We start from the raw sequence: 26861 nt of genomic DNA on the forward strand, positions 1-26861 counted from the left end.
TTTTCAACCTGTCACATTATTCATGAAATTTTTTACTCATATTTATTCACATGCTATAAAAGCGGAAAATCCTCTGCTCGTCTTCTTTATTAATGCATATAGCTCCTGCCTTTCACATTATTATTGTGTATGTTGAACAATATGTTGCACACAGAAACCGCATAAAGATGAAAATACATAAAAATTTATATTTTTTTTCTCATGCGAATAATGTTCCTCATATTTATGCACAATTATTCGTACGTGTCGCATAAATATGAATGAAAAATGTGTGAAAAATAAGTCGACTGAGCTGTAAAATGTGTAAGAATATGAATGAAATAATTATCCACAGAGGATTAAATAAAGGAGCATTCTACTTTTCTTACTCGTCCGTAAAGTGTTCCAAAAATGCTAAAATTTGCTTTTAGTTGCAAATGTGACTTGTTGGACACGCAGGTAAAAGTCCAGTAAATGCTGTTCAAATGACAGCCAAGTGGACAGTGCAATTAAGACCAAGCGGCAGTCAAGTCCTCAAGTTTGAGGGCCACTCAGAGGCAAGTGTCACTAACTGCCAATTTTGCTCACTTTATGGTAAAATAGACAGTTTTCTTTGAACTAAGTGTTCAGAACCAGGTTCTTAAAAGCACGCAAATGCAGATGAATGCTGATAAATGCAGAAGAATACGGGTAAATTGAGGTGAATTTTCAAGTTACGCTCTCTTGGAAAACTGAACATTCCCTTACATTTTTAGTCCGATTAGGATTCGAACCTATGACTTCTCGAATACATGGCATGAGCTCTTGTGTCCTGAGCAATCGAAAGTTACCTGGGATCATGGCAGAAAGCCTCCTTAAACCAATTCAAGAACATAATTTTTACCAAATTAATGCAACAGTCTGCATCCATCCACTACACAAAAAGTGATGAAATTATGCTTAATATGTTTATTAACTTGATATTTTCTGTGCGAATTCATTCATTTGTTTATTTATTGTTGATATGAGATGAAATGGGGAATTACAAAAATGCCAGTGAATTATAACGAAGTTAATTTTTTATCGTGCTGCTGATTCATAATTGATGAAATGCAGGAATAATAAAAAGCAAGGATGTGAGAAATTTTGCTTCTGGGATATTTTTTGTAGGGAATTTCATGATATTTAAGGTTTAATGTCAGTTACTGGTAAGTGGACATAAGGAATTATGCCGAGACTTCCCGGGTAGTCTATGTCTCGGTCTCGAGAATCGGCCTTAATTCCTGCTTATGTTTATTTAGATTATGTCGGTATTAAAGGGTCCAGGTCTTAGAATTTAGTCAAAGTCGACTCCCCAAACAACACGGGGCATTTTTGCTGTTAAAGGAGGTCAAAATAAGCCATTTCGTAGTCATCAGGGCACCTGGGTACGTCTTGACGTCAACATAGAAACCTAGCGTCATCCTACCGACTTTATTGTTCTGCTCGGGATCATTTTCAATTAAATCGATTCATCATCATCCATTACAGTCTTTTGAGTGAGAGGATTGACTACCCTGCGGGATATATTGGGGTCTAGACTTTATTTTCCCTACAAGCTTCCATTTTGACCCATTTTCCAACATCATTCAGTATCTACAACTGACTAACTTTAAGAAAATCAAAATTGGAACTAAAGTTGAGATGAAGGTCAATCTCTCAGCATTCCACGAAAGGCAAACGACCTTCCATCCACCTCCTTACTAATAATAACTTCAATAAGTAGCTGACAATAATGTAAGAAGCATTAAAAGAATAATCCTTAATAATTCATGTTCTTAGAATCAGAAAGTAATTTCCATTACGATCTAAAACAATCTAGCAATGTCTTCATCCATGAAATTTCTATCAAGTCATGATTAATTCAGCATGTTGAAGACAAAAAAAAAGATGTATTCCTTGTTATGTCTTCTAGACGAAAAAAAAGTTAGCAATATTGAATGAGATTGAGAAAATGCAGCATATTGATTCAACGATTGAAAGTTGATTTTACAGTCATTTGATCTTCATCCTGCTTCCTCTAAGCTTCTTATTCAATGTGAAAGGGAAATTCAACAAATTTTTCTTTAAATAATCAAAAATTTATTTTTCATAACATTATCATCTTCATGATACTTGAGCTCTCAAAATGTTCATGCTGTTTTGATCCATTCAATCCAATCTAATGTAGAGTCATTAATTTTTATAGCTACTTACTCTTCATCTATGTCGATTATTTTTCTTTTTCTTTTTTTTGCTGGAATTGTAAGAATCAAACATAAAATGCGACGAAAGCGACGATTGTTGGAGAAATGGGGGGAAAAAACTTTGATACTATAAAGAAGGAGTAGCTAGTGATGAATTCTGGGAGGTTAGGATATGAAGCGCATTTTTGGATACTTGCTTACTAACTTAACTGGTTCTACAAACTAAATGTGATTCATGAACTTCCATGGATGTCCCCTGAAGCTGGTTATATTGCTGGCTTCCACTTGCTAAGTATTTCAGCAGAGGGGACTAGCAACCATAAAGGGGAATAACAACTAGTTCTAGTTGCATCGTTGGTTTGAATATAAAATATCCGTTAACACTTATTCTCAATAATTTGACTCTAAAAATCAGAAATCAATAGATAGTTCAGACCTAATATAGCTCTATCATGTTAACCACATGCAGTCATACTACCCACAATATCATCTTTCCAAACAAATTCCAAAAAATTCTGCTAAAAAAAGTCAATCATAATGGTAAATGAGTGATTTTGAATCAAGTATGTATTCGTTCATGCTTCGTGCTTTATTTTTATGTTAGAAACAGTCAATGACGTGGAAAATCAAAAGACAAAGAAGAGTCGAGAAAGAAAATTTATGTAAGAAAAAGGGGAAAAATCTAGTAAAAATTAATTTTCATTGGAAGGAATTACAAATTTTCACTCTTTAAAAGCTTCATGTAAAGTGCTGAATATTGAAAATTTTTGGCAATAACATCCAGCAGTAACTGCTAGAACTAACATAATTTGGACTAAAATATCCAATCAATGAAGATTTTACCACTGAGATATAATCACAATTAGTATAATTTCTCAATTTAAGGACTAAACTAAAGTTCAAGTCTATTCAACAGTCAACATTTGTTGCTAATTCTACTTAACATCATCTATAGCAATTTAGAAATAACTTTTATATTATACCCATAAGACTATGATTAATGGAAGGATAGCTATGATTATTCTCAATAGTCTCATAATTTTTGTCCCTTTAAATATTTATGCCATACTTGAACTTTCACCCCCTTCTTATTCACACTTCTGTGAACATTTTGTGGATTTTTATTTAAATAAATGAATTTTTATGGAAATTTACGAAATATTTTTGCTGGCATAGATACTGCTTTTGGGAATTATTAAAGAGAATGTGAAGCTATTTTAAAACTTTTTTCTTTGGCAATCTCGATTCAGGGTTGGTTTTTTGGATCGTCCGAAGCCAATAAGACGCAATGTGACAGTCACTTGAATGTCATATGACAGTCACTAGGATGCCATATGACAGTCACTTAGATGTCATATGATAGTCACTTGGATGTCATATGACAGTCACTTTGATGTCATATGACAGTCACTTCGATGTCATATGACAGTCACTTGGATGTCATATGACAGTCACTTCGATGTCATATGACTGTCACTTCGATGTCACATGACAGTCACTTGATGGCCATATTGACAGTCACTTGGATGTCATATGACAGTCACTTGTACGTCATATGACAATCATTTAGATGCCATGTGACAGTCACTTGCACGCCATATGACAGTCAATTGGATGACTAACTCTGACTGAAGTTTACAACGCAAAAATCCAGAATATCAACAATTCCAAAAGAGAACAATCCTTATTAAAGACAAAAAATCTTCAATTTTTCCACTCCTTTTTAGTGCTTATTTCTATTTAAAGTGTTGTGTATACAGCATAAAATACCAAACATAAATATTCAATTTTAGGGAATATTCTCATATGAATATGCATAACATGAACATCGTTTATTGCCCAAAAAAAAAAAAAAAAACTAAAAGACATGATACTTTTATGATCCTGTGAAAGCAGATTATGTACAGGACGTGGAAAAATGAATATTGTTATATTATTTCCTATATGACTATATATTTGCGTATTATGAGGATAGTTATGTTGAAATAACTGACAGCAAAGAGAGGATGTGGAACCAAAAAATTATGAGAATTTCATCTTGTTTAGGGAATACATGTTGTGTTTAGCATTCCACAGGGATTATTTTCTAGCTTGTTGTTGGTCACATTACATTTATTTCTTCTTGTACAGTCTATTTTATGGGTTTTAATGAGGTAATGATGGTGATGAATGCTGGGGTTTATTTGGGAATCTTGGAACTTGTTGTTGGAAATACGGTAATTTTGCCTACTTTGTATCCTTAATTCTCGAGTCGTGCGTTACTCCGGTGTAAAAATGGCTAAAAATTAAGCTTCAAGTCAACTAGACTCTGGCCTGAATTTTGAGTCAAGTTGAATTGAGGCAAGATTTCTGGGCATTTTTACACCGTGTGCGTTCCAGGTAAGTTACTTCGTCAACTGAAATTACTTCGTCAACTGAATAATCCCGTACAGCACAAAACAGTTGATCGATCATTGAACCGACCAAGTGCTAGTGTGACTTCGACTTCGTACCGAATTCGGTTTGAATTCGACATAATGCTAGAGTCTGGCACCGTGCTAGAGTCTGACATCATGCTAGAGTCTGGCATCATACTAGAGTCTGGCATCATGCTAGAGTCTGGCACCATGCTAGAGTCTGACATCATGCTAGAGTCTAGTGCCACACTAGAGTCTGGCATCATGCTAGAATTTGGCATTATGCTAGAGTCTGGCACCAAGTCAAAATCATGCAGGCCTTATATCAGCACCATGTTAGAATCCTGATTTAAACTGAATTTAATCCGAATTTTGCACACTGTCAGAATCACGATTCTTTAGTGCTGGATTTTAGGTCGTTTAGCCGACTTGTGCTGTCCGGGTATTAATCACTTCCTCATTTCTTCTAACTTCATTTGAACTCATTATGTCTCATTCCATAAAGAGACATAAAACAGAAACTTATTACGTTTATGACTTTGTTGATTATCCATAAGAATCCCCACCAATACTCACGCACGTATGAAAATTTTTATTCTCATTCTTCATATCTTGTTGACTTTTCTACTCTATTCGATGAGAGGCTTATTGGTGTTTATCCGATAACGATTTGTCTATCTTTGCAATTTTTTTGTCTCAAATAATAATAATAATCTGTTGAATATTCTTTGTGATTAAGCAATCTGTCGACTCAATATTGACTTTATTGTATCCATTTGAAAAACTTATCAATTGCTTAATAAAATTTCTGATGAAATTTTTCTCTTTTCCCTACCTAAAAATTAACTTAAAATCTGCAAACTTACTTTTTGCAAATCAAATCATCCCCAAAAAAATGACACACATTCCCTTACCCAAATATACACAAATTACACATCCTTAAAATTAATTTTAAACTTGAAAATAAAAATTGTGCAGGTGAAAATAGTTTTTCTGTACTGGTTGCCTTGTATTCTACGAATGCATCGACCTGAACGAGTTGTAATGGAATACCCACCGACGCCGACGTCGGATGCGTCCGAACGTAAAGCAACAAATATTCAGGATGTTGAACTTCGAGAACGGTAAATGTTTATTGGTGTAGTGAAATTGAGCAATGCAGTTGTGGAAAGTGGAAGTTTAAGGTTAAATGCTGATTGTTGATTAGGTCAGTGCTTCTTAAAGTGTAGTCCACGATGCACTAATGTTGCTTGATGGGATCATGTTTGACAAGACTTTAGATATCCGAAATTTTAAAGTATAAAATGATTCTTCCACTGATGAGAAGAATGGAAGCGCCTGCATCCAGTTTGCACTGAAGTCCGTCAACCAGAGGAGCCATATTGCACATGCATGCAACTGTCGTTCCTACTTTATAGCCATGCTGTCTAACTTAAAGACAAGCTTGCTAACTTTAAGATACGTTTCAAGCTTGTACAAATGCTTCAGTTTAAAGGCGACTTAAAAACATGAAGTTGACTGGATTCAATCCGAAGTCGGTATGGCTTAAGACGAGTTAAGTCTGCACGCAATCGACTCCAAATTCCAGCAAATTCATTCAAGCGACAGTCAAGAAAGATTTTAATATTGATAAATTAAAGGGGTTCGTCCTAAAATGCTGGCCAACAATCTTGGTACGTGCTATCAGGTACAGCCCAGAACTGCATGCCTGCTCGTCTAAAATGCCGGGAAAGGAGGTTGAACCTAAGAATTAATTGATCATAAATGTTGATTTTAGAATTGGAACAGTTAGTATTGATTAAAGCCGCTGAAAGCAATCATTGCATTACATCAACAGTTCCACTTTCCAGTCATGTGCTGCTCAAGAATATAGAATTCATTAATTAGTTTCCATAAATTTATTAATCCATAACTTTTACAAACATTTATTTTCTATTAACCGCCTTCATCCACAGATCCTCAAAGTCACTTTTAGCTAATGTATTAGACATCGACGATGATTTTCGGCATAATTGTAGACCGTTAACTCCAGGAGGTACACTGCCACACAATCCACCTTATTTTAGAACTGTTTATAGGTAATGAAGTGTTTCTTCTTTTTTTTTCTTTTTCTTTTCTTCTTTTTTGTCTCTTTTTGGTGTGTTTATGTGTGTTAAATTATGACAAAAAAAATAAATATGTCTCTATATGTTGTCAACCTTCTCCTTCTTCGGTTCAACTTCTTCTTCATTTGAATAATTGTAAAATAATTTATAAAAAACTCTGTAATAACCTTAATTGGATGTCGTCCTGCCCTGCGAAACAGCAGACAAACTAAGTCAATCTTTAAACGTTTTGGTTCTTCCTCTTCCTCCTTCTTCCAGACATGATGACAATTGTAGCATTGGAACAATTGGTGGCGGACGAATGCCTGATGCAATTGCACCGCACGCATGCAGTTTTACTTCGTCAGCTGATTATGAATTGGCATTGATATTAAAAGAGATACGATTTATTACGGATCAAGTGAGTAGCATGTTGTTTTTGTTATTGTTGACTACTTTTTTTATGATGGATGATTATCAGCACCAGTTTATGATGTGCTGTGAAATATTTCTTTATGGTCATCGATGAATGGCTACACCGATTGTATTATCTATGCTCATTATTGGAAGTTTATCTTTTTGTTATTTATGATGATATTGAGGACACTGAGGGAGAAAGAATATGGATGGGGTTATATGCTGTTTGGTGAATTGCTGGGTCTCTTAAGATTCTTAAGGCGGCAACAAGATCATTATTGACTTTGGGATTGTCTTGAATGCGATTATTTAATGAATTTAGTTAGTCATATCTAAGGGTTTTTGAGACCGAGGTCAAGACGTTTCAGTCGGAATTGCCAAAACATCAAAAATTCTCTAGGAATCTTGGTTCTGGTTCTGGTCTTGGTCTCTTGGTCTCTTCTACTCCCTATTTCATTCTGAGACTTGAATATTCGTCGAAAGCGATATTTCAGGTTTGCTTCTTGTCTATGACACTGTCTTAGTGTTGGTCCCTATCTCAGTCCCGGTCCATGTCTCAGTTTCGGTTCCAATTTCAATCCCTGTCTCGGAAAACCTTCGTCATACCTTCAGTTTGATCAGTGTTAGTACCAATTTAATAAAATATATCAGTATTGTTGCAGCAGCACACAGAATGTCGTCAAATTTTCATTGAATCCATGAATTGCATGCCGTGTCCAGTTTCGGTCGTGGTCATGTTCGTGACCTACCATCAAGATGTGCTGTTGCACAAAAAAGTTTGAACAACACTGATTTATATAATTCACATTCCTCTACTATAAATGGGGTTATTAAACTACTAAAGAAAAACTATTCCCTAACTATACAGCAATCCACATTATTTATGACAGACACATATTTCTCTCCTCAGTGCCAATATCATGAACGAAAAAAGTTTTATCAATTTTCATAAAAATAAAAAAATAAATCAAGCACAAATAATAAAAAAAGAAAATAGAAAGAACAAACTTTGCAAAGATATAAACGGAAATACAGCATAGCCAGTTCCTACGGGCAAATAGCCAAGGAAGCAAAATTTACAATCAAAAGCATTTGGTTCGTTGAACTACTTCAGATATTATGTGCCTATAAGTCACTTCTATCTTCATTTTTGGAAGCAGTTAATGCTGCCAATAAAGACACATTATCATCTTGTTGACTCGACATTATTTGACATATTTTTCATTTCCATCAATCTCTTTCCATCCCTTAAATATAGATACGAAAAGAGGACGATGAATCAGGAGTGGCGAAAGATTGGAAATATGCTGCTATGGTCGTTGATAGACTGTGCCTTATTATTTTTACATTCTTCACAATAGTCGCCACGATTGCAGTCCTAATGTCCGCTCCACACATCATCGTTTCGTAGCCGTTTGAAAATGGTTGTTATTGGTTTTATCATAAAATCAATTTGTTGATCATCAAATTAGTCTCAAAACTTTTCAAATAAATGAATATTGTGGAAAGGATTATTTTTGACGAGATATAAGGATGAGGATGAAGCAATTGAGATGAAAAGAATCATAAAAAAGAAAGCATATTATGGAAGATAAAGAAGGAAGCATCATTCGAGTGTTATTTTTTGTTTTGTTTCATATGTCTTATTAAGTCATCATCATCATCATCGTGAGATTTGCGGAGATGAACGTTATCATCGTATCAGTTATTGTTGCTGCTAATTTATTGCCATGATTTCTTTTTTGTTACGCTTGATTGTAATAATGATTATTTCGATAATAATGAGCTTTTTTTTGTTATAGTACTTTTATTGCTTGTAACATGTGGTTGATGAGGAACATTCAGAAGGTGGGCATTTGAAGGTTTTTTGTAAATTATTAGTGAATTTGAGCATTGATTGAGGTTAAAGAATAGGATTTTTAGACTTAGCTGACATTCCCAACTCTCACTAGCGACACAAATGAAGAAAGCTTTGCAAAAATGCTTTAAAAGCTTCCCTAAAGCTCTTTCATGTCTTAAAATGAAAGGTACCTAAATATGCCACGTGGTCACCAACATGCTTGCAACTAAATGTGGCAGACATACAGACGCCAATTCGAAGGTAACTTCCATTTGATGATAAAATGAGAGCTTTGTCGAAGCTTTAAAAGCTCTCAATTAGAGCTTAAAAACCTTCATAGCCGAGCCTCCTTCATCTTTTTCGTTCAGATCTATATCCACACTAATATCAAACTAGACTCAAAATTCCCACACAAAAAGTCGCAAAAATTTTGAAATCTCATCCTTAATTGTCCTTTAAAGCTCTGTCTAAAAGCTTCATTATTCCATACCCAAAATTTCAAGTTAATGTTTTTGACATTGGATAAAAGAGTTCCTTCAGACAGTTTTAGTTATAAAACTGTCACTTATTGTATGGTTATCATAAAACATAGTCTTGACATGATGACTAATGATTTCAAGATTATGCTTTAATCTACAAAAGCTTTAATACTTGAAATGAAATGATTTTGCGGATGAATGAGCTTAAAAAATTAAATTTTATCATAATTTGGACTGAAATTAATCATGTGCTGGGAAATTTTTCATTCTTATCAAATGCTCATCTCTTAAATAATTGGAAATTTTAATTAAAATGCTTTGAATGCCTGAAATTAAGGCTGTCAGGAATGTTCTTGAAGAATTTCAGATGAGCCTGCCAGATTCCTGCAGTTTTGGACTGTACCTTATAAGCTGCAGACCAAAAATGCATAAAAAGGCTGCATCAGGACTCCAGTGTAGGTGGCTCCATAAAAAAGCCCTTCCAACACTGAAAAATTCCTAAAAAATCTACAAAAATACACAAAAGATCTGGAAAATAATTCAATGAGAAAATTCAAAGCATTCAAAATTATTTTGATACTCATCAAAAACTCATTTCCAACCCCAATGAAAGAAATGTTCCTCAAAGAAAGAAATTGTGAAAGAAAATTACAAGTAATTTAATATTTATTTTGTAGCTCTAAGCGATATCTTTTGTATTTTCAAGATGAGAGACTCCATACACGAGCGACAGGAATAAAAAAAGAGCAGATTCGGAGCTTTTGAAGTTCTGATTCGGAGCTTTTTGAAACTCTGATTCGGAGCTTTTGAAGTTCTGACTCAGTCTTTTGAACCTCAGATGCAGAGTCTTTTAAAGCTCAGATTCGGAGCTTTTTGAAGCTCTAATTCGGAGCTTTTGAAGCTCAGATTCGGAGCTTTTTGAAGCTCTTACACGGAGTTTTTTAAAGTTCTGACTCAGAGTCCTTAGAAGCTCAAATTTGGAGCTTTAAAAGCTGTGATTTGGAGTCTTCTAAAGCTCTGATTCGAAGCTTTTGAAACTCTTCTTCATTTGTGTCGCTCGGGCTAAAGATCATAGCAAAAATGTTTAATTTTCATGACATAAAAGAGCCATATTTGATTGTTATTGGATATTATTAAGATTTAGTTCCTCTAACTTTTTAAAAATCTTTAATAATGAACTTAATTTGCGCTTAAAATAAACAGGAAATCATTAATTTTTTTCAAAATTTAGCTTCAAATTAAAAAAAAAGTTTATAAAATTTGTTAAATCATCTTTAAAATATATTTGTTCAATTCATTCCATTACAAAGCATTTATAAAAAAATTGACATTAAAAAATCGTTAGTCAAAAATTTTAATTTAAAAAAATTTTCCATGAAAAAAAAAATTAAATCCAAAAAAAAAACGAAAAATTAAAAAAAAAATAAAACCAAAAAAAAATCGTGAACGAACGCATAAAAAAAGCAAGTCAAATCAATGAGAGGAAGCAAAAAGTTTGCTGAAAGTTTTCTGCTAGTAAAAAAATTTAACTTTAATTAATAAAAAATTAAAAAAATTGAATCAAGGGAACTACGAATGATGGAAAATTTTGGATATTTCAATTTTTTCTGCCATTAAGGCATGAGCATTGAACAGAATGTGAACATTTTTTTTAATAAATAGAGGATATAAACATAAAGAAGATGTGAGAACTAGAAACTCATAAGCCCTAAAGTCATAACAGAACCAATCGAAATAAATTTAAAAAAAAGGAAGGATCAAATGCTGGGTTTGTTCATAAATGACGTCAATTAGTAATTGGGATTATTGGACTCTGTTGAAAAGCAGTTGACAATCTATTGGCTATCTTCAACAACAGGCAGCTGTCAGTCGTCGTGTGCTCCTATGAGGAATTCAGGATACAGCAAATGGTCTTCGATCTGACTTTGTTGCTGGCTCTGCCCACCATCAGCTGGCAATTAGTTTGAACAAGTTCTCTGTCTACAGGTTGAACTAGTATCTCTCGGCCGTCTTAACGATTGTAGATTCCAACTAAGAGATGGTTATTGATATTCGGCGATCTCTTCCCGAATACCGTCGCCGAACTGCCAATTCTGATTGCCTGGATGCAATCCAGGACATTGTTTAGACCAATCCATTTAGTTTAGAAAATTTAACTTCGATGGTCATACAGATCAACTGTGACACATAGCCAATCTCAGTTGGCGTATGAAGCTGGCTCTATTCACCATATGGACTATATCTCAACGTATGTCAATCAGTGTCATATAACTTGCCTGATCTTAGTTTGAAATGCTTACCATACGAATATCCTAAAGACAGCACTGATTTCTCTAACATTTTATAATGTAAAGCACCAAACAGGCCCAGACAATCCCTAAAAATTAAGACATCATTTATGAACAAACCCCCATCACTGAGAGAAACTGGAAATGAAGATTCTACTGTTTAATCGGATAGGATTTCATATTTATTTTACAAATCTGATTTACAGTAGAAACTTCCTTATCTAGTAATGGCGTAATGATAAAAATTTATAGGTTATGAAGCATTAGTTGGGGATTAAAAGACAATTTTTTTCTGAAAGCAATAATTGTTAATTACGATTATGGAATGTGGAAGTGAATTATTCTTAATTTTAATTGCCCTATTGATGCCCTCAAGGATATTAATTGTAAAAAAAAGAATTAAAATATTGAAAAATGAATTCAGCACAATGTAAATAGGAATCGAGTTTTCCGCCTTTTCTTTATCTCATTTTCCACTCTTCCTTCTCCTATTTCCCTTTATTTCTTACTGCCATTTCGTTTTTTTCACAAAAGAAAAGTACTTTCGGAAAATAATTACGATAAGAAGCAATGGAGTGTTTCACGAACAAAAAGATTAAAACATCATTAAGTGAAGCAAAGAAGAAAGGAACTGCAATTTAATGAGCTCATTTAGCGCACTCATTTCATGCGAGGAATTTTTAAAACGGGCTGGATTTCCCTTGAAGTGAATTTTGATTGAAATTTGTGTGAATTTTTGGGATTTTTATTGATTTTTGAGTTTCGAATGCTGAGCTTGAAGCAGAACTCGATGTTGACTTGAATTTCATGTGGAATCGAATCAGCTCAAGTTGACTTCTGCATACAAAATTCGAGTTCTAGCTTGAAATTGAATCAAAATTGAAATTAAGTCAAATCAACTTGAATTGATGTTTTCATACAAAATTCACATTAATTTTGTTGATATCACAGCTATAACTTGTAAATGAAGGAACTTATAAGTCTTAATCAGTTAAATAATACCTTAATGAAGATATAAATACACAAGAACTTTATTGTTTGAAGATCGAAAACAAACTAAATGTTTACATGAAGGGGCCAACAACTATGAAAGGTTGAATTTATCAAATACAATTTGAATTTTAAATGACAGTTGAATTTATTCAAAACCATCTTCAAACACTGCTTTACAACAATTTGACTGCCAACTTGCCATCTTTTAACTTAATGTGATTTGACAAGCTTTTGATGGGATGATTTCGATAAAATGATCAATTTCCTGGCCAGCGTGACTCTAAACCCAGGTCAGGTTTGATGAAACTTGTCCTCAAGCATGAGTAAGTCAACCCAAAGCTGAATTTTTGGCTAACACTACACAATTTGCCTTCTGGGATATATGCGATCATTACATACAGTATGCGCATTCTTGCATAACAATTGCAATCTCAACTTTAATTACAATCCATAAAACTTTTGTTCTCAAAGGAACAACCTTTTGTTAAGGTGTTTAAACATCTGTTCTGTTATTCAAAAAGAATAAACCTTTTCTTTCTTATTCAGACTTCATCTGATTGTGCAAAAAGAAGAAAGAGTTCCATTTTATTCCATCATGGATTTATGTGGAATGATAAGCAGCTGTAAAATAAAATCAGGAAATTAAACGCTACAATTGTTGAAGATGTAAAGCTGAAAATTCAATTAAAGAAGGAATTACTTCTTTAAAGTAGTCAAAGATTGTTAATTAAATCGGAATTTCCAAAAAATAATCAAGAATTTCTCATGACAGCCACGAAACCATTTACCACAAGCTGAAAATTAAAGTTCATCAACCCATGAGAAACTAATTGAATTACCCGAAAAGCGATAATTTCATCAAAAAGTTAATTAAAATATAACTTAATAACTGTGAAAATTGTGATTTTAAAGCTTTGGGAGAAGTTTCTGGAGATATTAAGTTTAAATGAGATATCTAGTAAGAACTGCATGTTAAGTGCTATTTTAATTGAATCATCAATGTTAAAAAATTGATGAACATTTCCATCAAAATCATGAGCAGCACTCTTAACAGGCATAGAACATGCTTTCATGGTTAAGAAATATAGAAATAAAACCTAAAGGCAAACTTCTTGCCTGTTGGGGCAGAATTTGGCAGTTCGCATTTATCGCCTTAAAAAAGGGTCAAGTTCAGCCGTCATCATATCGTCGGGGTAGTTTCGCGTCTAAACATTACTAAAGCAGCACATCGATTCCCTACCAAACACGCTGTGCTACTCGGTAATGACCCAAAAAATTCCTCAAATTGAAATGAGTGCCAACAACAAGAAGGCGCATTTGAATTTTTAATAAAGACCGAATTTCGAAAAGGGGCTCGTCATCGTGTCTTTGTTGAATTTATGGATTCGTTCTGCATACCTAAGAATTTTATGCTGAAAGGTAATGGAAGGTTGTCAAGAGGTCAAGAACTGAGTGCATTATTGGGAGTTGTTGACTGTAATGGCCGAGCGACATGAATGTGGAAGGCTTCGCTATGGAGCTTTTAAAGCTTTTCGATATTTTAAGAGCTTTCTGGAGCTTTTAAGGCTCCTCAGCGGAGCTTTCCTCATTTGTCACACTATGGAACTAGTATTGAGCTACACTCAAACACGACATCTCCAACCCTCCAAAATAATTCAGTCAAGTTCATCTCCAACCCAATCTTATTACAGACAAAACATCTCCAATTTATCTACGTGAAAAATCTAAGCTTTTCGATATCATTTTCTCAAGAAAATAATTAATTGCGCAAATGTTCGAAAGACAACATGAAGTACAGAGCGTACATAATTATGAACAGGCACATTTGTGTCAAAATAGAGACAACAGTCATTAATTATGTAGAATAATGCTATGTAAAGTTCTTATTCTTTACCTCTTGATCAGCACCATTAACCTTGAATTTAATGGCATAAATTTTTTGTTCTGTGAATTTTTTGAATGATTTTTCTGATTTATAGACTGTAGAGTTGATGTAATGTTGTAGGTATTGTGCGAATCCTTGTTAGGTTGACAGTGCTGGATGTCTCGAGTTACACAATGTAGTTGGGTTTGCCGAAATCAGAAGCACGGGCCTGTATATCTGCAAGCCTGCGTATCTTGAATAATATAAATTAGCCTTCAGGTTTTCGGCAAACCCTTCAAAATACAATAACCAGGTTGACCTAGTCCAGAACGCACACGGCGTAGAATTGGCTGAAAATCCAGCACTAGGCCAGCTTGAATCTGGCTCCATGCCAAATTCAATAAAATTCAATTTCACGTCAAATACAAGTCAGTCTGGTGACGGACTTTCGTCCATTTCATTGCCGTGTCCCCAAGAGTCACAAATGAAGCCATCGATCCTTGAAAGCCATGTTGTGGACAAACGGAGGATGCTTCCATTTGGTATTAGCAAATAAGATTCAGCGGAGCCTTAAAAGCTCAATGATGAAGCCTTCTTCATTCATGTCACTCGGGGTGGCTTCCGGTTAGGGTTTATATGGACGAGTCAAGCATTCAAGCTCTACATTCACTTAATTATAACTCGATACCGCGTAATCCAACTTTGTTTGGACATTACAAAGAAAAATGTGTTGTTAAGAAAGGATATCAAGTTGTGGACACTCAAGATTGTTGTCAAAAAATTAATCTAAATTGTCCATACCTTGCATGAAGTTTTGTTGCACGGAGGAGCCAAATTTTCCATCTCTTCATGAAAATTCTCGACGAAAAAAAAGATATAAATAAATCCAGGATATGTGTTCATAAGTTTAGCATGAATATAATTAAATTAAGATACTTTTCCATTAGAAAAAGTCGTGACTTTTTATTCTCATTTTGTACAAAATCATTATGAAAAATTGAAGATTATTAAGTATGGAAAAGTAGCATCGCCATAAAAAGTAAATTAAGGAAACAAACACAAAAAAAAAGTTTAAGAAAATTTCTGCCTTTTGCCTGAAATAAATTGAAAAAGGAAGAAGAAGAAGACACAAAGAATGTGAAGAAGTAAATTTAGCATATAGACTTAATGTCGGTAAAGACCAAAGGAATTAAAAATTAATAAAAAATGTTTTTATTTACTAGAAAATTACGGGAATACACGCTAGATAGCTCCACAAATTGAATTAAAATTAAATGAAAATAATTGATAAGTGAAGAGTCACACCTGAAATATACTCAAAAAAAATTGAATCCTTTTTAAGAGAAGTAAAACAAAAAATGAGGAATAAAAAAAAATTAAAAATTGTACAGAATTCTCATATCATTGAAACGAAGCATAAGGTGCAAAATTTAAGACAAAAAAAAAATGACAAAATGAAAAATTTTTTAATTTTTTTAATTTTTTTACATGAAAAAGTTATGTTAAGAATCATTTTTGTAAGATCCAGTAGCTGCAATAGTAGATTTTTTTAATTTAGTAAACGTACTATAGTCAAATAATTTAATATTGTATGATAAAAAAATAATAGAACTGATGAACTTTTGTAGATTGTTTTTCCGCCAAAAAGTAATCTAAATTCAAACTTTATTTTAAGGATATAAAAAAAAGGAAATTAAATTCTTTAAAATGTGTAGTATGAGGATGTTGTGGTGATTTGTTGTTTTATGAAATATACAGTTCCTTTTAAGAGTTAGGGACTAAATTCAGTAACTTTTATGAGTTAAGAATTTAGTACAGCTATTAAAATGTATGCAGTCGTGGTATTAAATATCGTTGCACTGTGCAAAGTGATGGGATATAATACCATTATGAAAATCCACACCAGAAATCATTTGTCCTATAAATGGCCAAAAGTCTGACGTCCGAAACTACTGAATCCTTCATCCAGCCTCTATGTCTGGTTTTGAAGCTTGTTCAATGTTATTCCCTTATTTCTTTTGCTGGAATTACACAATAATTGTGATGAACATTGATGGCACCTCAAGCTGATTCTTCCGCTAGCTATCACTAGCCAATTCTCAATACAAAGTACCATACTGTCTTCCCGATCGAACAATTGTCTTAAAACATACGTTTCACAATAAAAGTGCAATAATTTCCCTTGATTTAATAAAAGAGCTCAACGTTGATTCAGTTTTTGACTTAAAGCTCTAAATAATAATAAATCCATTTCAATCAATCCTAGCCGTAAACGACCAAACTCGCCAATTGGCTGCAGTTTGTTGTTTAGAATACCCCTAGGTTGTATGCTTTCTCGCTATCGGGATCGGGATCGGGATTTTGAGAAAGCATACTAGGTTGAGGCTATGGTTGAAGCATTTCAATGAATTAATTGAGGCTAGATGAGTTTTTTGTCTGTCTTAATTAAAGATTGTGCCAGAACGCTAAACAAAGCAATTTGAATGAATTTACTTAAATTGATGAAAATTCTTCAGCAATAGTTTCAAATCCTTAATATTTCAAAAATATTAGCTTCCTATATTCAATTCATTTCTTTTTACAATTTTTTTTTTTTGCATATTTATCCCACAACAATCACCACAAGCACCCTTTCTCGTCTTTGTACAAAAAGTAAAATCTTTAACCCAGCAAAGAAAAAAATCCTTAAAATGTTCGACATGTAAATAAGTAAATTAATCTAGATTCTATAAAAATTTGCAAATAAATATCAAAAGAAACTTCAATCACATTCCATACACACAAACACATGCAAACAAAAAAAAGAATAAAGCTGTCGCTCTCCATTATCTTGTAGAGTAACGATAATAATGAAATTCGAAAAAAACAAAAAAAAAAGTTTATTAAATTTTCCGCAGTAAACGACGTAAAGTGGAAAAAAAGCTGAAAAAAAATAATTTTTTTAAAAGTGAAAAAAAAAAAATAAAAAAAAAATTATTATTGAAGACAAAAAAAAACTGTGTAAAATATAAAAAGAGAAAATTGTAGAATTATTCTAAAAGCGTTTAAACAAAAAAAAAAAAGCTTCAGAGAATAGAAGAAGAATGGGGAAGGTGGGATGAAAATTGAATGTTCATAATGGTTCCAATTCACAAGTAAATTCACAAAGTGATGAGATTAGCTCGTCATTTTAATGATGAAAAAGGGTGTGAATTGAAATCATTTTATGAGATTTAATTGCTTTTTTTCTTCTTAAAGTTCATTAACAAAAAAGAAGAGAAAAAAATAATAAAATTAAACTTTTTTATTTTTGTTGAGGAATCTTTAGAGCATCAATGGGTTCTGAATGGGTCGATCTGCAGGAGATGAACCTTAACAGTGTCTCAATAGATGCCATCAATGAAGCTTCCCAGTTTCCTTAACTGACTTAACTTTAGTCGACTTACAAAATCCGAGTCGACTTCGAGCTAAACAGTCTTATGAGCTGGAGGCTCTGGGATTTAAATCTGTTGTACCACACCCTTTGGTCTTACTTAGTTTATAGTGGGATCCGAATCACTTGCAAGCTCTACACATTGCAAATACACGAGTACGTCATAAGAGACCCTGCAATGTACCTAGTTTCAATTTGTGTGCGCAAGATTTCGATTTAACCAAATACTAGTATATCCTTGTATACCTTGCGGTGAAGACACCTTATGTGCCAAAGACGTCAAAAGGCTGGAAGCCAATACACGAACCGAGCTTCATAACGACAACGACGAAATTGAAAAAGAGTTTGGAAAATCAGTCATGAGTCATGACCTGGGATTGAACCCAAGACCTTTGGAACGTAAGTTCAACGCTCTACCATTTAGACCACTTTTGTCATTTCACTACAACTATTCCAAATTGCTTTTTGCCAATTATAACTGCTGAATATATAAAAAAAATTATGGAAAATTCAGAGAGTTATTAAACTGCTGTCAAGCATCAAATTTTACTGCACTATTGTGTGTCATTCAGTTATGTTAATCTTTAAATAATCCCAAAAAATCCCTGCATTTTAATTAAAATATTAATCCCCCAGGAGAGTCTCTGTTCCAATATTTGTTCCTCAAAAATAATAAAATCTCAATTGTACAAAAATGTAAAATTTAATTGACATAAAATTGTCATGTAAAAATGTTTTGTAGTCCCATTTGTCGCATTGATGCTTTAAAGACGACCCCATTTTTTGTTCCATTAAACTTAAAATTTATATTTTAGATGAAGAAGAATAAAAAAAAAGTGAAAAGGTTGAAAATGAAAAATAAAAAAAAAGTCATAAAAAATAATTAAATGATTAAAATATAAAGCAACAAAAGTATATAGAATGTAATGTTAAAGAAGTAAATAATTATTGCATTAATTATGTTGTAAGGTTCACTCTCGTTTTTTTTTTTTTGCATATATTTCGCTCATCAAACGACATCTCTCTTAAGGCACTTCTTTTCTTAAAATTTAATTAATTAAAAATTCGAGAGAAAAAAAGGAAGAAGAAATAAAAAAATGAAAAATTTCTCGTCGCATATAAAATAATTAAACATTGTGAATAAGATAATAAAGATGGTGGAAAGAAGGAGTGCTTGAAAGAGTAGCAGACTAGGGGTTGTTGAATGTCTAGAGGAACTGACAGAAATGTAATAATTGGTTTTTAATTCAGAGCTTAAAGTTGACTCAAATTTTGTATAGAAAAGTGGAATCGACGTCATATAAAACTGGTATAAACTTTGAGCTCTAGCTTTTATGACAATTTTGGACCTTTTTGGCTGCTACCTTACTACTTGTCTCATACATACAAATTAATATTCTAGATGTGAATTGGACGGTTTTAATAGATAAGTGTTTTTGATCAGCTCAACCTGTTCAATAGGCTACCACTGCCTTGCTGTATCAAGTGGCCACCGTCTCTCGTGATTGAAACTATATTTCGATCTGACTGAATAGCAGATAAAACACACATTCCCACAACTTTTTCCGGATGGGTATCGAACTCGCTTCCTACGGTTTCAAGTTATAGGCTATTATCACTAAGCTATCGAGAGTTGTTTAAATTACTTGTCAAAATACCAATTTAAAGTACTATCCCAGAAAGCACGGAGTGTAGAAATGGCTGAAAATCCGGTCTCAAATCAACTTGACTCGAGTCTGAGGCCAAATTTCCTCGAATCTGGTTTGGGATCAGAGTTACGCTAGCCTGTAGCTTGTTTTTTGGACAGCCCTATGCTGTGTTTCTTTCGGGTATTCTTTGATATTTCAAACACTTAAACCAGAATTTTCAGAAAGGTACTTAGCTGTATCATGTATAGACAAGCTCAAATACTTCATTATTCTCTTCCCGAGTAGACACAAATATGCTAGAACTAACTATATCAGCTGAACATGAACTTGTCGGCAATGAGTTTTAACATATTCAAGTTCGTTCTAGTTTGTTTGAAGTCAAGCTTAAGGAAACAATCTTTTTAAGGAAGTCACACTTTTAAAAATGCATAAAATCACAATAAGGTACTCCTACATATTCCCAGATATCCATTGAATATCATTAAATTCAAGGATCTCCCAACCAACATAAAAATTCTGCCTGCAGTACAACATGAATTATTAATGACTCTCCAGAATTCACCATCTGGAACCTCTAGACTCCACCATCGATATCATAAATTCACAATGTTGATATCAACAGCGGCATGACTGTGATAATTTTATTATTGTTTCAATACTCTACATATGTTATAAACATTTCCTATCTATCTTCCTACATATTATTATCAAGATTGAAGACAGAATCATAAAAAAAAAGTTGTCTGTGCTGAAAATAAGGAGAACAAGAAGAAAAAAATTAAAAATTCCCCATTTGTCGACTGACAAAAATTTAGTTATTTACAATCTTTTTATCATCAATTTACATGCATGCATACATGTGGAATCGTAAAATGAATATTTTCTCTCGTTCTGCTTTTTATCGTCATTCATTTGGTAGCAAAAGTTGGTGGAATACTTGATTCTCGCACTGGTTTTGCGTCAACAACATCATAATTTGTATTCTTGTTTGGCGTTTGATATATAAAGAAGCAAAACAGAAGCAACAAGGGCAATCCATAATTTTTTATTTCGTTAGAAAATAAACTGACATAAAAGAAAACTTTTAAGAGACTTTATTGGAATTTATTGTTGCGATTATGATCATCAATTTGGTGTTATTTTGTGGATTACACTTGGAGGAATTATCTTGTGGTTTGAGAGATTTTTTGGGATAGTCGTGACTTGAATGGGGAATTTTATGATGCACAATTTAGTTGAATGTGCAATAGACCAAACGATTCGACAAAACAGCTTAATCATCCCTAATAGACAATCAGCATAGTGATCTAATTATAGCAACCATTATACTCGTGAGTTGAAGTTGCTCGGTGGAGGAATGGTTTAGTACTTCGGTACATAATTATTGCAATACCGACCCTGAGATCATAGGTTCGAGACTCGGCAGGAGAAATTTTTCACTTGTCTTGTTTCACGCATGCTCATCAGTATGATTCATGGCTGTTTGGGTACATAATGGACAATTCTGTAGAATTATAGTGACGCATTAAGAGAGTGTTCATTGCATCAGCTTCCCCCAAGTCTCACTTTCGACAAACTTTCAAGACTAATGTAGGACAGGGAAATGAAAATGTATAAGAATATCATATCTAGCTTGTCTCGACAATTCTGGGATTTGAACCCCTGATTTTCAAATTCATCACCAGTTTTCATGATTTGTACCTTGATAAGTGAGCTATCAAGGCACCTTTGGATCCATGAGAAATTAAGTCTACTTTCAGAAGATTGCATCCTCTGATTGCTAGCCCAGGACATGTACAAGCTTGATTCCCCTTTTTGGGCATAACTCTTCAATTTATTAGGTAATCTGAAGAACTAATTTACTTCGCTGGCCGTACAGATCAATAGTTATCCTTGGTATCCCTCAGATGTCGCCTGAAACTCACCTTATCGTGGGTTACATCTTGACAATTTCCATTTCCAGATGCAATACTGTCTCTGCAAACAGAGCCTCCAGAGCTTCCTTCCATGGAGCTGCACACTTTAGCCGCACATCAATTACGAATGCATGACAATTAATTCAAAAATTTGCTAATTACTAAATCCACAAGCTTAAAAAACTGATTGCCATCTCTCAAAACATTTCCACCTGTGTATATAAATTATCTCCCCATCTGACCATCCGCTTGCGATAAATGTCGTCCAAAAAAAATATTCATTTTAATAATTTCCACACATGTGACAATTTTTATTAAAGCGAAAAATTTTGAAAAAATCCACGTGCGTATCTGTGACTTTTTTTTTTTCATTTTCTTTATCAAAATTGAGATAAGGATGAGTTGTCTGATTTATAAATAGAAGAAGAATATTTATTTTTATTGTGAATATGAATAGATATACAAAATATATATTAATGAAGAAGTATGAGCAGTTGGTGCAAAAATGAATCAAATTTTGCAGTAAAAAGATTCTATTAAAAAAATTCTATTGACGATGGTAATGAGAGTAGAAATTTATGGAGCATGTCTGGCGCTCAGAGAAGTTTAAATATTTTATTTCAGTGATGGACAACCTGTGTGGTGCGGTACACTAGTCACACTAGTCCCTAACTGGTCGGACAAGTCACTAACTAGTCGGACAAGTCACAAACAAGTCGGACTGGTCACTAATTAGTCGGACTAGTCACCAAATTGTTGGACAAGTCACTAACTAGTCGGAAAAGTCACGAACCAGTCGGACTAGTCACTAACTAGTCGGACTAGTCACCAACTAGCCGGACTAGTCACTAATTAGTCGGACTTGTCACTAAGTAGTCGGACATGTCACTAACTAGCCGGACAAGTCACTAACTAGCCGGACAAGTCACTAACTAGCCGGACAAGTCACTAACTAGCCGGACAAGTCACTTACTAGTCGGACTAGTCACAATCTAGTCATACTAGTCGCACTAGTCACTAAATAGTCATTAACCGCCATGTACGGTTTCAGTTGAGGCATACCACCAATCTGTGCCGCAGAACAGAAGGTCCCACCACTGCCCTATTTACAACTTTATTTTCACTTCCGTTTTTTAATAAATTTAATGAAAAAATAATAAAATAAAATGTTTTTGTACATGAAGACTTTATTGAAATTGTTGACCAATATTTTTAAAGAAAAATCTGTCATTTTTCGTCTACAAGTATACAAAAAAGTGAGAAATTGGAAGTAGTATGACGTGAGATTAAGATGATATGACATTATTAATATACAGCGTTACTTTATCTTTAAAAATGTATTTTTAAGATGTTTATAAGGAAAATTTAAGAAGAAAATTTGAATATTTTATAGTTATACAAAATATGGGTCACAAAACGTTTCACATTTCTGTTCTGTCTTTTCATTTTCAAGCAGCATAAGATCAAGCGAAACTTTTTTGAGGATGTAAATTTTTCTAGAAAATGAAAATTTTTTGCTGATAAAACGAAAATTATTGTATGATAAATGACGTTAGAATATTATAATATAGAATTGCTGACATCTAGGAGAAGCTCAAAAGACTATGCAAGATCAAAATCATAAATGACAAAGAGATGATGTTAAGGAAAATTGAAATTTCAGTTGATGAGACTAGAATTGATGACATTTTTTTACTCAATTTTCACAATCAAGGATTCAAATGAGAGAAATCTAAATTTGGCAAGTAAGAAATGTCCTTAATAATTCGGATAAAGCGCATTTTTCTGGTCGTAGATGATAAGTTAAGGAATTGGAAAGAATCTTGCATACCAAATTTAAGTTCATATTGCATAGAAATATATTAAGATTATATATGAAAGTTTTGGTGTAGTTGCATGCCCCTCGGACTCCGACTCTAATGGAGTCTGACTGTATTGGAGTCCGATTCTAATGTAGTTCGACTCTAATCGAGTCCGACTCCACTGAAGTCGGACTTTGGAGTACGATTGGACTCTAGTGAAGTCCGACACCCGGGTCCTGCCAACTCTGGCCTGGACCTAAGCAAAAATTCCAATTTTTCTGGAGAAATTGTCCATCCTCAAAGAAAAAAGTCTCGCAATTCCATCTTAAAAGCTTAAAATTCCTTATACTTCACCCCCAAAAATCCATTTTCATCCCCATAAAATTTTTCTATTTCCATTTAACTTTAAAAGTACTTAAGGATGACAAAAAAAAAGTATCAAAATGATTTTCTACGTCATTTGAACAAAACAAAGAAAATAAAAAATAAATAATTGAGTCGCGTCTCTTATTGACTTATAAAAAAGAAAAATAAATCAGAACAAGAACGAAAAATTAAATTCTGATGATACAAAATATTTAAATAAATTTCATTCCTCTTTAGCTCTATACTCTATTTAAAAAATTTCTCTATCTCTATTTCTTCAGAATTTGTGGAAGAAAAAAAAAACCAAAAAATTTTCATTCATTTTTTAAAAAAATGAAATTTGTATAATAAAGAAAATAATTTTAAATTATAAGTGTGAGCAATGCAGAGTGACATGAAGATGGTGGTGGAAATTGAGGAAGCTGAGAAATGGTTATAAGTGATCTGCAGGATTAGCTAGAGCACTAACATTGTTGGTTGAATGCTGAATAGCATCCAGACAAGGATTTTAGGGGGTAACATCCCTAAATCTTTCCTATTTTGGACAAAATTCCTCAATTTACTAGGATTTTTTAAAACAAAAACTCCCAAAACTATCAAGATGGCAGCTCTGCCTCAGTGGATCCACTTCAGCTTAAAGTGGCATCAGAACAACTCCTTTGATTGACAATACTTCATGTAGACTCCAAAGGAAAGCTGTAAGCCGCGTTTCCACAATATATGATTCGAAAAAGAACAAGTAATTCCATTGACGAGATTCGAACCTATGGACGTGAATCGAAGTAGGGAAAATCCATGAATCGGAAGTCATGTCCGGCTTGAGTTGAGGCTTATCAACAATGTAGCCTATTTACTACCTATTTCTCAGTAATGTGCTACCCGGGAAACAGAACTATAATGAAAAAGTCCTTAAAAAGCAATTTAAAAGTTCCATTAAATTCCATAATGCAGATTATGTCATTATTCCAGCTCTATAAATAAAATGTAAAATCGATGTCAGAAACTTTTGACCAAAAAAGCCACACAAACTCATTTTCATGTCACTCAAAAAACTTTAAAATAAAAGTCCACCAAGGGATGGAAACTTTTCAATAGAATTTAAAATTTGTTAAATAAAAAAAAAATATTTTAGAATTAAATGTAAACTTGTGGGCAGTTAGCTCCAATCGGTATTAATAAGTAAGGTTAATTGATAAATTTTTGAGGCAGTGTCCATCCCTTGGCGGAATAAAATACAATTTTTTTCGCAATTTAAGGAACAACTTGTAAATTTTAGTCGAGTAACTAAAAAAAAGGATTAATTTAAAAATTAGACTTAATTTAATTAAGACAAAAAAATGAAAAAAATTTAAATAAAATTTTAAATAATAAAGTGAAGTAATAGGCAATCGTACTATGTTTGTTGTTGTTCCATTTTCGGAACTTTTTTTGACATAAACCAAAAAAGTGAAATTAATTAATTAAATTAATAAAAAAGTCATTTTTCGATTTAAATAAATTAGAAATTTAATTCACGCATCCACAAAAAAAGAATCATCGTAAGACATACTCGCCATTAAGTTTAATGATAAATTGTAAATATCTAAATGGAAATTAATGAGAAAATTTGAATCGACGCTTTCAAGAATATATAAAAAATTTAGAAAAAAAGGAACTAAAATGAAAAAAAAAGTTTTTCATTTCCTTTGAACATTTTTAATAGCACAATAATTTATCATTTTTAATGACGCATCATTTTTCATACCCAAAAAAAAACATAATTCACATTCTACAGCACATTAATTCACAAGGTGTTGAAATAATTGTCTTTTCAGACCTGAATTTGTGATACTCATTTATTATGCCTTTTTTTGTTTTTCCGGTGCATCAATGGCTCGCAAGCTTTTTGGTATCCAAACTTGACATTGCTCTGTTGTTTTGAGTTTGTGAGCTCACGGGAAAATTTATGACTACTTCCGAAATTATTAGTTTCTCTGGTGTTTGAGAGAGGCGATTTAATTCTTATTTGCAGAGCTCGAGTCAACTCTAGTCCATACAGAATTTTAGTCGACATCGAGCTACGCTTATTTAATTCCGAGTGGTACTTGAAATTAAGCAGCGTAAAAGTAGCAATGGTTTAGTTGGTTAGGAAGTCGGGCAGTCGACTTAAAAATCCTGGGTTCGATCCCAAGGAAAGTGAAGTTGGATTCGGGTGCTTTTTCGCTGTTATAGGATTTATCCGAAATGGTCATCCTGCAGCTTTAGACGAACTGTAAGTTCCACTATAAAATTGCAGGCCTGTGAATCTAAAATGCAGTATATGCAGGCCTGCGGTTCTTGAGGGAGCTTAAGCTTTTTTTAACCCAACCCAACATCACCCAACCTGCTCAGGGGCATCTGATTCCTTAACAGTATTGAATTGGATACTGAAAATTGAAAAGGAGTATCTAGTGATAAAGTTAGTTTCAAGTGCTTTCTTAAAAAGTTCATAGTTCAGATATGAACTAGTTTCCAACCAGTCTATAATAAGCATATGGTATTCAGAAACACGTGATAATACATTCACGATCAGACAAAGAGCATGCTTATGAATATGCTCACAAAATTAATAATACTTAATTATATTGATTGAGATTACTAATTACCACGCTATTTTTGCTGAGTACGATTAGTGTCTGTACGGGATTCACCATTCCATATTAAAATAAACCAAAACCAACAGTCACGGTGTCGACTTGAGACCTCAATGTCTTGCCGTCAATGCAACGACGTAGCAAAGCCGTTGAGACTGTCGGAGAAGCCTAAATTATCTTAGACTGCTCTATTGGATTTCTAGATGCTTAAGGCTGCCCTTTTGAATACCCTAGATGCCCTAGACTGCCTTACTAAATCTCCATAATTCCAAATTCAACTGTCAATTGAGTCTTGATTCAAAAAGGACTCATTCAAGTCCTCCACTCGGAATCAATATCCAAAAAGCTTAGAAAATATTGAAGAATGACCAAAATGAAAGATCAATCCATATGATTACAGATTGATGGATATCCCCCATGCACATTTCCTCAAAGGAACAAAATCCCATCATACCTAACATAATCGCTACTTCTCTCAAATTCTTCATCATTCTTTTCTCCCAAAAATCATTATAACTAATGCTCAATAATAGATTTATCAATCAATCGTGACAACCGAA

The 26861-nt window shown here is 33.4% G+C and overlaps 1 protein-coding gene across 3 annotated transcripts in view; it reads left to right on the top strand.

Annotated features, from left to right (window-relative positions):
• Positions 1–26861, top strand: part of LOC139093578 (neuronal acetylcholine receptor subunit alpha-7-like) — a 58433-nt gene that overhangs the window by 27694 nt on the left and 3878 nt on the right. Inside the window, exons 12-15 of one of the 3 annotated variants that reach the window (XR_011544709.1) lie at positions 5558–5703; positions 6535–6614; positions 6888–7084; positions 8339–8928. Coding sequence is in view for 2 of the 3 variants with exons in the window: in XM_070644327.1 (XP_070500428.1) it covers positions 5558–5703; positions 6535–6614; positions 6888–7084; positions 8339–8491 (576 nt within the window). In the remaining variant the exon portion in view is untranslated. Of the gene's footprint in view, positions 1–5557; positions 5704–6534; positions 6658–6887; positions 7085–8338; positions 10598–26861 lie in introns of those variants that run through there. The other 2 variants (XM_070644328.1, XM_070644327.1) reach the window with 2 other exon arrangements.

Source organism: Chironomus tepperi, unplaced genomic scaffold, assembly GCF_022539635.2.
Source record: "Chironomus tepperi strain 1889 unplaced genomic scaffold, CSIRO-AGI_Ctep_v1 contig_337, whole genome shotgun sequence".
Lineage (NCBI taxonomy): Eukaryota > Metazoa > Arthropoda > Insecta > Diptera > Chironomidae > Chironomus > Chironomus tepperi.